Raw genomic sequence first — 12877 nt, forward strand, 5'->3', positions numbered from 1 at the left:
TAAAAGGGATCACGTGGTATACAGCCGAGCAGTTTTATAATAAACGCGACTGATGTGGCGTAATCGTTTCTTGGCTCCGAAGGTCCTGCAATGTGGACTTCCAACTTTAGAAACAAAAATACAGTCAATTAAATACAGCGTTTAATTCATTACAAAAATGCCGTTATGGACACGCACTACTTTAACGCACACCCTACTTCGGCGGTAATGTGCTCCTCGCCAAAGCCGTGAACTATAGCCAGGAAGCTGCTTTTGTGAACGGTGAACTTTATTGCTGTTGAAGCGCTCAGGCCACCCAGTTGTATGTCAGCCTAGCGTTCCTTATCCTAATCGGATTGCTTGCATTCGGGAAATGATCATACTTCTCCTACATTGGTTTCTTCATTGCATGGACTTTCACTGGCGGCATCACCATCCGCAACGGCGATGACACCACGATCAACATTAATTCCGTCAAGCAGCGCACCGGCGGTCCATTCTGATAAATGCCTGTTTTTCTGATCACGAGGCCTTCCGAACTCCTTGCCCGTACATCCTGGGCACATAAACCCATCCTTGCGGAAGTAATTCGTGATGCACTCTACAGTAAATTCTATCCATGCGCCCTTAATTATTTCCATGGGGGTAAACAAAGCGCTCCAAACTGAAAAGTCAGCACACAAAACTTTTCGCGCGGGAGTGACGCCCATATCTAGGGGCTGGATTTTGAAGGTAGCATTCAGTGGTAAGAAGAGTAATATCACCGAAGTCAGGGAAGACTGTGCTGGTGCGCTGTAGAGTTGCGGGAGCTTTCTGTTCTGTTTTGTCAGTCAGTGCCGAATTCACGTCATGTCAGTCGGCAAAATATTCTGCAGTGTTCTGCAGCGCACAGGAACGTAACTCCCAAGACGTCCTGATTTACGAGACTGCCTGAGGACAACTGGCAGCAACCGGTCACCGGCTGTCATATTCGTCTAGATAAACACTGTAACATAAAGCTTCGTGTGCTTTCCAAAAGCGCGAGTACCACCTTTAAAGACATGTGTTTTTCCCGACAGTATCTGATAAAACAGCCCTGTATTATCGGCCTTCTATACGTCCCTCTGAGTGCTGCTTGCGGTCGTTTCAATGGTATTGAACAACTACATGTGACGCCGTTGATGCTCGATGACGCTATTTTGCAAGCAACTGTTTTAACAATTTTCCATGGCGAGCTTTATCAATCATTAAAACCATCGGTTTCGCGGCGTGAAATCGAGAAAATTCATTGAAGCGGTCCAGCGTTGGGGATGTTTTGAAACCGGGCGTCAATAGAACATTGGCCGCGCATGTTGAGCATCAAGGTAGGTAGCGTTCCGAAGGCGCTTTCTTGTCGTTTGGCCGGCGTTGATTCTTACACTAAAATCTTCTCTTTGTCGTCGTGAGTTGCCAACACGGTATAGACGGCTAGTATCTTGTCACAAACTATCAGTTATTTGCATGCACAAACGCCATGACGCGCAGCTCGCCATCACACTAGGCGGATTTGCAGGTCTCGGGCTAGTGCGATGAAGCAGCCTCGAAGCTTCCCTTGGTTCGTAAAGTCATCGAGATGGAGTTACGTCGGTAGTGCAGCGAACGTGCAGGTGTACAAAGCAGTAACGTGTCAAGTGCACGGTGCCTGGTCACGCAGTGTAGAACGCTGAGAGCCGTTTGGGGAAGCGACACAAACCACGTGACCGGCTGCTCAAGCATGCCATACCATGTGTAGGTTCCTGTAATGCCCTGCGTGTTCCTAATCTTTGTAGTGAATCGACAAGTGGTTGGCGAAGAAGAATCAACGAGCTTTATTAACGGTTAGTAGTTTTTATAGCCTCTAGGCTAGGGACGTCTCCGGGACGACTGCCGATAACAGATGGCTTGGTCGGTGGACCTCATATAAGATAAGCACGACACCTGCACGTAGCGCATGCGGTTCACAACTTCTCTGTGCTTCGTTTCTACAGTCTTCGGCTTGCGCGTCTGACGCCGTTTGACTGTCCGGTCCTGCTTGAGACCGACTCTCCCTACTGCCGTGACCTTGAGGCTGCGATTCCACCAATGCGCTTGCGCTGTCCTCAGCCATTGATGCTTCCGTGGGTGCCTGGAGCTTAACGTCAGCCCCTTCCACACTGATCCTCCTGGTCTTTAGTTGGTCGAGGTGGCGGCGATGTTGCTGCCCCTCTGCTGACCTTGCGGTTGTCATGCGTGAGCCCTCGGTGGACTCTACCACGCCTGGTTTCCATCTGTCGCCCACTCCGTAGTTCTTGAACCAGATTTCCTTGTGCAGCGGTTTTCCGGTGTAGTATTCATCTGCAGAAGGAAAGGGTCGTGATATCATATTGTGTAATAAACAGCGTGGCTGTTATCCGAGAAGCATGGAAGCCGGAGTCTTTCAGTTGGGAAGGGGAGTGTGCTGATAATGAGAAAGAAGGTGGTCCAGGTGAGCTTGCAAACTACCTCGCGTGTTTTTGTTTAACCCGTGCTTCACTGTCCGTACCGCCCTTTCCGGCTGACCGTTAGACTGTGGTTTGTAGGGAGCTGTCCGCATATGACTGATGTCATTGCGCTTCATATATATCCTGAACTCCTCGCTAGTAAACTGCGGCCCGTTGTCTGTCACAAAGGGTTCTCGGCAAGCCGAATCGGCTGAACTTAGTCTGCAGGGCCTCAATTGTTTTTCCCGAACTGGCAGTCTTCATTAGAGTGACCTCGATCCATTTGGTATGAGAATCTATCACAATCATCAGCATGTGACCTTCCACAGGACCCGCAAAATCAACATGTATTCTAGACCATGGCTCCGCTGTTACAGGCCAAGGCACGGGATGTCGTGCAGGGGGCAAGCTGCCCCATTCTACGCACGTTGGACATGCGCTAGCCAGCTTCTCAATGTCTTGATCGCGTCCTGGGTACCAGAATGCAGAACGGGCCAATCTCTTCATAGCCGTTACTCCTTGATGAGCATCATGCAACATACGCAGCATTGGTAGCCGCGCACTCCTCGGAATTACCACTCGATGGCCCCAGTACACAATTCCATGGCTAGACGTCAGTTCGTCCTTCCTGTGCATGTATGCGCGTAAGGCTCCTGAGCAGGTTGCAAGTGTCGTGGCCAGCCATTCTGAATTTAATCGCGGACTTGTGCGAGTTGGCTATCGTCCGCAGTCATTGTAGCCAGATCCCTCGCTGACAGCAGGCCGGAGTTAAGTGATCGGTCAGAAAGGCGTACTCACTAGCGTCCTCTTCTGCAGCTTTAGCGTCATGTGCCTGCCATACAGGCGAACGGCTGAGGAAGCCTGCCGGAATTAACGCCTTCCCTGCCTTAAACTCTATCTTGTAGATGTAGGCGTTTAGTAAGAGGAACCAACGCTGAATCCATGCAGCGGCAATGGCTGGAACAAGCTTAACAAGGCTGAAAAGGCCGAGGGGAGGCCTGTGATTTGTGACGAGCATGAACCGATTCCCGAGTAGATATTCCCGGAGTTTTGTAACACCGAAGAACACAGCCGATGCCTCTCTTTCGATTTGCGCGTAATTCTGCTCAGCCGGTGGCAGAGTTGATGATAGGAACCCGATTGATAGATCTTGCCCATTTACTCTGTGATATAGCCCTGCGCTAACGCCACACGAAAATGCATCGGTTTCTAAGATAAGGAAGTAGCTTATTGGGATCGTAATGCACCAAAAACGTTGCCTCCTGTAGCAGCCGCTGTGTTAATCGGAAAGCGTTATCTTGTCTCACTCCCCATTACCAGCGTGCGTTCTTTCTTAGCAGTTCATGCAGCGGCTTCAAAACAGTAGCCAAGTTTCCCAGAAATACGTGATAATAGGTTACGAAGCCCAAGAATGCTCGCAGTTCTGCAACACAGTTTGGCTTCGGCATCTTTGCTATCGCGGCCTTGTTGTCTATCTTAGGTAACAATCCTTGTGCACTTATACGATGTCCCAGAAATTCAACTTCTGCTTGCCTGAATTTACATTTCTACGGATGAAGCTTGACACCGTGCTGCCGGAAACGTTCGAAAACTTTACGGAGCGTCTCCGAGTTCACTCGTTTCTCCGCGATTACCACATCGTCCAGGTAAACTTGAACGCCCGGAATGCCTTGCAGGATGCCTCCCATACGTCTCTGAAAAATAGCAGAGGTCACACCAAAAGGAAGTCGATTAAAGCAAAACAGGCCTTTCTTCGTGTTTACGACCAATAGCTTCCTGGTTTCCTCATCGAGTGGCAACTGATTGTACTCATCTTTCAAGTCGATGGTGCTGAAGACTTCACCCCTGTTTAGGGTAGCAAAAATATCCCGTATTTTTGACAATGGGTACTGCTCCGTGACACATGCTTGTATTCGCGGTCACATTGAAATCGCCACAAAATCGAATGGAGCCATTCCTCTTGATAACGGGAACGAAAGGCGTGGCCCAGTCCGCACTGTCGATAGGCGACAGAATGCCCTCTTTGACAAGCCGGTCTATTTCATTAGACACTTGCTCTCGCACTGCATATGGCACAGAACGAGCTTTGCAGAATCGCGGCTCCGCATTTTCATGCAACCGCAAACGAACTGTGGGACCACCAATGCGCCCTAGGCTTGGTGTAAACAGATCGCTAAACTGTTCTAAGAGCGCGCTAACCGAAGCTTGATGCGGAACATTCCTCTCACCAGTACTTTCCTCGCCGACAATGCTCAGGACAGCCCTTCCGTTACGTTCAAATGCGCTGATAACGTTGCCTCCGCACAAGTTCGGACCGTCACACTGCAGCACGGTTAGCATCGCTTCCAGAGTTTTACCCGCGTACGAGAGAGGAAGCCGGAGCTCCCCCTTCGCGGGAAGCTTGCCCAGAAAGCAGGACAACTCCAAAGGCGTCTCGCGGAGCACAGGCCAGGCATGCCGACGCTTGCAGTATGTCAACCCCCCCCCCCTGTAGTTATGGAGACCGGTGAACTACTTGCATCTTGAGTGGAATTCCGCTCCAGTCGGAGGTACGAACCACGGGCTTGACCAGGTTAACAGACGCAGTGTACACATTTAGTAGATAAAGCTCGCTGTCACTCTCTGAAGAATGCTCTTCGCAATGTGCCACTCCTGGTTGTTGCAGTACACACATCTTCGCTAGAGGCCCTTTGCGTCGGCAGCAAAAACACTCCGCCCGGCGAAACTTCCATTTCGCTGCTTTGTGCCCAGTGCTACCGCAACACGAACAAACCACACAATCGCTTGGTCTAGGTGAAGTATGCAGCCGAGTATTCTGGTAATGCGGTAGACCCTGCAGCTTGCTCTTCACAGCGTGAACGTTGCCATGACCCTTTGTATTATCCATGTGATCCACGTTGAGGGCTGCCACCTCCTCCGCTAAAGCTGCTTCCTCTGCTTCTTTGAGTGTCAGCGATGATCTTGACAAGAGTGCTCGCTGAACTGCAGCGTCACACAGGCCGCAAACTAGTGTGTCTCGTTGCACCCTGTCCCTTGACTCTCCGAAGTTGCAACCGCAGACCATCTTCCGAATCGCGACAATGAAGTCCTTCGTTGTTTCGTCAGGATGCTGATACCTGGTGAAGAACTTGTAAGACTCCGCTATTTCACTGTCCTGCGGTGCAAAATTCTCAGTCTGTAGCTGAACCAGTTTCTCGTAGGTAAGCTATTGAATCTTTGGTGGCGCGAAACGCCCCGTTATTATGCCGACTGTTGCTGTACTTAAAGCTGTCCTTAGAAGCTCCCGTCGTTTCTTGCAATCATCGATTTCGTAGGCTTCGAAATAAGACTGCAGGCGTACTTGGTATGCTTCCCAACTGTCTTCCACTTCGTCGAAACCCGGCGGTCCAACGTGGGCTGCCATGGAGCAGCCCATGCCCGGCGGTGGGCCCCTCGTCGCCACTGTACTGAATCGACAGGTGGTTGGCGAAGAAGAATCAACGAGCTTTATTAACGGTTAGTAGTTTTTATAGCCTCTTGGCTAGTGACGTCACCGGGACCCCTTCCAATAACTGCGACCCTGTTTTTTCGCGCCATGTGAAAATTGATGATGCAACTTCAAAAATTTCACCCATCAGTTGCTCACCTATCCGGCGCAGTAGTCTCGCTCTAAACTCTGCTCGCCCTTCGTGCGCCTGTAGAACTTTCCCTTCCCCGCAAGACCACAATCATCCCTTAGCCCAGCCGGCACGCCTGCAAGTGCGAGGGCTGCCTTTTCTTTGTTTTTTCGGTCACGGGCATTTTTTTCCTTTGGGCGGAAGCTGCAAGGGGCTGAGGAGTATCGTGGGGTCTCCGCACTTGCGGGAAGTGTGCGTTTTTTTGTTCCGACGGTTGTCGAGTTTGCACGCCTCCATGTTCTTTCGAAACGAGCTGTGTGGTCACGGTGTCTCAATGTGTCCGAGACGCAATGCCATTGCCGCATGTCATAGTTTGAAGGTAGTACTGCCATCTTTGGTGATAGTGTCAGATATAACAACAGCTATTCTAACTCGGCTAGATTGTCTTATAGTGCAATAAGTAGCAGGAGTGTACTGCCCTCTTTTTTTCTGCACACATATTGGTGGCGGCGCCGTCAAGGCACTCCAGACCTAAAACAATGTCTCTAACAACATTTAGTATCGTACTTAATTACTATATTTGTAATATCTGCCACGTTCTGCAGTAAAATATATACTTCTCTTTTCTCTCACGAGAAGAATGCAGTTCTGGAGTAGTAGTCTTCATAATTCTCTTAGTGACTTTGACCCTCCTAAGTTTATGAGCTAGTGCCACATTCTAAGTAGGTTACATAGTTTCTGTGATGCGTTAAGATTATTACGTGCGTTCACTATTACCTCCAAATCCTATTTCTAGATTTACTTTAACTGAGTTTTTGTAAATACAATTAGTGCTTTCTTTGATGCCTATCTGTTAACACACCGTGCTAGAATTGCTCGAAATGGCGCATTTTTACTCAGTGAATAACAGGACACTAACTATTTATTTAACACAGTTCTTCACCCAGTTGCAGTCATTAGCCCTGTGGCCGGAATAAAAACGCCATCTCTTTTTAGCGCAAATATAAGAGGCTAACAATGAACGGAGAAACATAATGGGATGCTTTCAAAACACATGGGCGTGGGCGGAAGCAGGAGAACATCACGCCCACAGCATCGTGCGGCAATGTAAACAGAGTTGTCGCAGGTCTTCGCATAGCATTAATGACCGTATCTACAAATGAAAGTCTTCATGATTTATGAGCAGGACGTGCCTTTTCCTGCCGTTCAATTCTGCCTAACGCCTCTTCCCGAGCAGGTTCGTCACGCGGCGTTCCGGTAAATAATGTAAGCGCCGAGACCGAATGCCCGCGTTAGCCCGTCGCACTGTCATCACTGCCGCTGCCCTTCTCTCTCTGTGGCCCCTTAAGCCTTCTTGTATCTTTGTGTAGCAGGTACGCTTGCCATAATGAATGATATCTAAGGCCAACGATCCGCATCAGCAACGTTGTTGGCAGTGCGTGCAATAATATAAAAATTTAGTTGCGTGGCTAAAGAGCATTATAACGCGTTACATCGCATAATGATAATCGTGCCTCACTTCCTAAGCGGATTATGCCCGCACTACATCCTTTTAATGCGCTCCCCGCCTTGCTTCTTCCCTTTCTTCGTCGCTTTAATTTCCTCCTTACCCTTGTGTACGACCGAAAGTTGCACCTGAGTTTGACTAACTTCCTTTTCTTACCTCAAACTGCATTCTCTCCCTGTTTTGCTTTCTCCTGAAATACGGTTAGCATGAAAGCAATGAAGACCTCTCCAGATTCAAAGAGAATATAGTTCGATTAAAGCCAATTCAGCGGTTCAGCCATTCAAGCATCTGATCTGCACATCTTCAGAGGGTAGTTATAGCCGGAGGAGGAGGAGGAGGAAGAACAGGACGAAAGGCAGGGAAGTTGACCGGAAGAATAATCGGTTTGCTACTCTACATGGCGAGAAACGGGTGAGCGAAAAAAAAAATGAAAGAGAAAGGAGGGTAGGAGAAAATTGAAGTCACTATGAAAAGTCACTTGAAGTCACTTCTCATAGCTATGAGTGGACTCGCTTGTTAATCATAATGGCATCGACCGCTGTTATGGTACCGGCAGGTGGTATGACCCCTGCGTAGTTAAGTGGCCGTGTTCATGATGTTGTCGCTGAATTAGTGCTGCCATCACAAGCTCCAGTATCAAGAGTGCACGCAGCTGCGCACCGTGGTGGCATTACCAAGCGGCCCGGTCTTTATTTCAGTGAATTGGGCTTTCTTATGTGACGTGTCTGGTAAACGCAGCGCAAGAATTCGTGATTTTTAAGGACAGTAAATGACTGAGTAACTGATTAACATCTCGATTTGCTCCTCAACCATGTGATGAGAGTAGGGAGGAGAAGGTGGGAGTGAAAGACGAAAGAGACAGATGTGCGGTTGTGGAGGGCCCCTAAATAATTTCGACCACCTGGGGATCTTTAACGTGCGCTGACATCGCACAGCACACGGGTGCCCTCTTGCGTTTCGCCTGCATTGAAACGGGACCGCCGCGGGAGGTTTCGAACCAATGAACTCCGACTCAGTAGCAAAGCACCCCAACCACTGAGCCATCGTTCGGATCCACTGCCCTGTTTGGTAAAGAGTTGGCTTTTTTTTACGCACGTGTCACTGATATCTTTTGCCCTGGCCTGACACTTCGTTTTCAAAGAAATGTTGGTCATAAAGCGAGTAGTTCACGGTAATGCACAATTAGGGAAGTAAAAAAGAAGGATTTATCAGCAAAGCTTTGATATGAAACTATCCCGCTCGTACATTGCTGTTACGCAGAGTAGGTTACACAAAAACTACGTAAAATTGATTTGGATTATCCTTGCCTAGACTAAAATTGAAAAAAAAAGACCATTCCAGAGGGCAGTGAGATGCATCATAACATCTCAACGCATGGTGGATTATCTTCTACTATGTCATGTGCCACGAATAACCCCCTCATATCTGCGCCCAGACAGTTCACAGAGCCTTATGACGCTTTTTTGAGACGCATTCACGCGATACGAGAAATGAAGATTGTAAATGATGCAATAAATAATAAAGGCCGCAACTGCAACAAAAAGGTAAGATTTCACTCGTCCTTTCGGTATTGTACTGATATGAAGGCTGTGACGCTGTTGTAAAGTTTTGGATTATGAGAAGTAAAAATTAGTGAATGACTTTCTGTGTGCTTTCGTGTTTTACTGTGCGACTTAAAGTTCGAGAAAAGATAATTTGAGCTCACGAGGTAGCCTTAAATACCTGAGAATTTCGCTTCCCATTTATTTTCTCCTGTTGTGAAACTACATCTGAAGAAAAGTGAATTTTTCTTTTCTCCACGACGGCCGTCGCAATCATTTGGTAATCGCAATTAAAGGGGTCGTGAAACGTTTTCCGAAAATTTTGAACGACGTGTGTATTAGGAATTCTGACCCTTCATTCTATAGTATACTTTGGTTCGTTTCATCGTCTGGGTTGATTCAATAGCGAAAAAAACTAAATTTCGGTTTCCCAGCGCGCGTCCCCCTCAACTCACAGCAAACGTCATTTTAAGAAGCCAATCAGAGGCTTCTGTCGTCAACACAACATGGCGGCTTAGCGAGGCCTGTTTAGCCATAGTTGACCGAGGTTACAGCACGCATATTGACTCGAATGTGGCAGCGTCGTCTGCTCAGAATGGAGTCTGCTAGCTGTCAAGCCATGGAGGTGTCAAGCTGACACATGTGCGAAAACTTGGACGGCGCGCCGCACCAGTCGCCGCTTGCGAACTGCCGCCTACAGCAAGCAGGGACACGGAGCGGCAAGCATCTTTGCGCCATTAGACTCATGCCCGGCCCACATCCGGTGTAACACTTTGCCACCGCACACCAGCGCCTGCGCGCTGCTACTGAAGTTCGCACCAGAAAAGACAAAATAGCGATGTTATCAGAAAGACTGCCGGCTGTACTCGGGCGGCCACAAAGTATGCCTGCCCACGTAGCGCGCTTTCGGCAACGGCGCTGGACGCGGGCGCGCCGGGCGACGAACTGCACTGCTCTCTGGCTGCCCTGGTCGTCGCTAGGCCTGTTTCGCATTGAAGCCGCGGTGGACAGCGCTTCGGAAGTAGCCTGGGTTATAATAAAATGCCTGCTTTTGGCATCGCTTTACTGTCAACAGCATCGTCTCACAACAAAACATATGGTCATTGTTGCGGTGCGCTCGGCAGCGGAGCTATATAGCGGACGCCAGGCGCGCAAGCCGGACCGCAACGGCCGCGGGCAGCGGCAGCTGAGCGGCGGTTGTGGCAAGAAATTTGCTCGTATTACAGTTGCTGCTTCTACCAGCAACTCGGCATTGTACAACGATCCTCAAAAATTATCTATTTTCCACACTTCTTGCTCCCAAAGTTTATTATTTACGTGAAGAAAAATATTTAGCTCATTTTTATGACGCCAGCGGACGGGATCCAGGTTTGCCGGCCGGCCTGCAGACTCGCTGTATTTCACATTCGCACCAGAAAAGACAAAACAGCGCCATGCTATCAGAAAGGCTGCCTGTTATATTCGAGCAGTGGCAGCATGCCGAGCTTTCGGCAACGATGCCGCCTGCGGACGCGCCGGGCGATGAAGCTGCGATCGAGGCTTGCCGGCGGCCCTGGTCGTCGCTAAGCCTACCTGGTTTTGCATCGATACTATCGATACCGCAGCTGAGGGAGCTTCGGAACTGGTCAGCGCTGTAAAAGGTACTACTCTCGTCACCCCTTTAACTGTGAGCCTGTCCCATAACAAAATAAATATATGCTCGATTTCCGCGACGCCAGCGGAGCTAGCAAATGCCAGCTATGCGAGCGGCGACCAGGCAGTAAATAAAGCGGTCATTGGATGAAATTTGCTTGTATCGCCGAATTAAATACTGCCAGCAACTCGGCATCAGCCAGCGATCCTCAAAAATGATTAATTTTTGGCATTCATCTATTCCAGTGCTTGTTATGAGCGTGAACAAATAATACTAGCGTGTTTTTCTGCCGCCGGCGGCCGGCATCCAGGCTGACAGGCCGGCTCTGAGAAACGCGCCCCCACGTCATTATGACGCTGGCGCTCTGCGCCCTCGCATTCTACCCCTTGTCAGTGCGACGCGCCGCGTGCGGCCTGTCATTGACATCGGTTGGGCGCAGGCGGCGAGCTGCTGTCAGTCGTTACGCCGCTCAAAACGGCACGTCGCGCGCCCGGCAAGTAGCAGTCATGCCGAGAGACCGCGACACCTCTGCCTGCGGGAGCCCCGCCCGTGAACCTCCGAACCCGGTCGTGGACTCGAGTCTTCATCTCTATCGCAAGGGGTGGGTTGACTCGCAGCCCCACCTGCAATTTATGCCTAACCCTCTTCACGCTTCTGGAATATATTTTTCCGCAGCAAAGAACAGAAGCGCGGAGCCGATGCGCGCCGCGATAGCTGACTCGTTCGTATCGAGTTCATGTAAACAGAGAGTCGTCGAGATGGACTGGCCTTGCTCAGCTCGATTCTCTGACTCAAACCACCGCTGCCAAGGAACACCACCTAGATAGGTTCACGTACGCAAGGCTATGTCGAGCCGCTGATACTGAAGCCAAGGAGGATGGAGAAGCAGAACCGAAACCGAAACTGGTCCCAGGTCAGTGATTGATGTATGACCACGCGCTGCAGTTTAAGAGAGTGCAATTACGCGTGCAAATAATCGTAAAACCTTGTTTAACTTTCTGAATTTCCCATAAAGCTATTATTTTAGGGCAAACGAAAGTTGAAGATATCTCTACGTTTCTGAAGTTCTTAAAATGACGTAGTCGAGTAGTGCGTGTGCCAGCCGACGGCGGCGCATGGTCGTTTCATGAGCTCAAAAAGGCAGCGATTTCGAACGGGCTTTATTAAATGAAGACTCAATATTGAGTCGAAATATTTCGGAATTAGCATGTCTAATGTTTATGGAAGCAGTAAAAATTAAAATCGGGCAGCTTCATTTTCTTTTCACAACCCCTTTAAAGGTTGGAAAAAAACACGATGCGCTCAAACTGCGTCTCTCATAGCCTCAGTTGCTTTGGGACTTTAAACCCTAACAAATCAAACTGGAAAAGGATCACGCAGGATTGAAATGTGGGTGGTGCTACTCGGGCTAAAAACGAGCCATTCCCGTTTTGAGCTGAGTTTAAAGTAACACAGAGAAGAGATATGCGGGACGCATCATAATTAGCCGGCCTTTTTGTACTCTACGAGATTTATGCGCTTTACAAAACTAGAGCCGGGGCTCACAAATTTCAATACCCCCCCACTCCCCCCAAATGCACCTCTATGAGAGTGGCCGAAGGAACCTAAATGAACGCATGAAAGAGACGTAATATCCTGTGTTCAAAGCCCGGTCGACTGTGAGGGCACTTGAGCAATACTGTGCTCAAAGCAAAGCCATCCAGCGTTACCGTATTAAGGGGAGACTGCTCATACTACCTTACTTGTCTACCTCCCAAGCTGAACGTTAGTCAAAGCGGACCGAATAATACCTTTTCTGTAGGAAGAGAAAATTTTTCTCCATACTGACAGTAAAAATAAGAGATAGGGCAAATAAGAAAGGTTGAATATTTTAGGAAGACTGGCAAATACTACCGGCACGCTTGTAAATGCAATACGCTTGCAATACGCTTGCAAATGGGCCGGCAGTCTTCCCCATTGGCCATGCGAAATTTATATTTCGAGCAGATTTTCTGAAATATATACAGACAGGAAACAGCAAATGCAGCTCTCAGACTTCCAAGATAAGATGACCTTTGGAGCTTCGTCCAGAGTTCTCGTGAGCCAAGCTTACTACCGCAGCTTTTTGTTTTTGTTCGATTTGATTTGTAATATCCGAAAAAAAATTCTTGCATGAGCTTACCCTA

General features: G+C 48.9%; 1 protein-coding gene across 1 annotated transcript; it reads right to left on the reverse strand.

Moving 5' to 3' along the window:
• Window positions 1-356: 356 nt before the first annotated feature.
• LOC149371408 (uncharacterized) lies at window positions 357-3453 on the reverse strand. Its single transcript, XM_089580027.1, has 3 exons — window positions 3234-3453; window positions 2029-2310; window positions 357-535 (listed from the first exon to the last, which is right to left on the reverse strand). Exons 1-3 carry the CDS (start codon window positions 3451-3453, stop codon window positions 357-359), a joined length of 681 nt encoding a protein of 226 aa, XP_089436153.1.
• Between the last annotated feature and the right edge of the window lie 9424 nt (window positions 3454-12877).

Source organism: Amblyomma mixtum, chromosome 1 (assembly GCF_055824585.1).
Source record: "Amblyomma mixtum isolate Tamu chromosome 1, ASM5582458v1, whole genome shotgun sequence".
NCBI classification, from domain to species: domain Eukaryota; kingdom Metazoa; phylum Arthropoda; class Arachnida; order Ixodida; family Ixodidae; genus Amblyomma; species Amblyomma mixtum.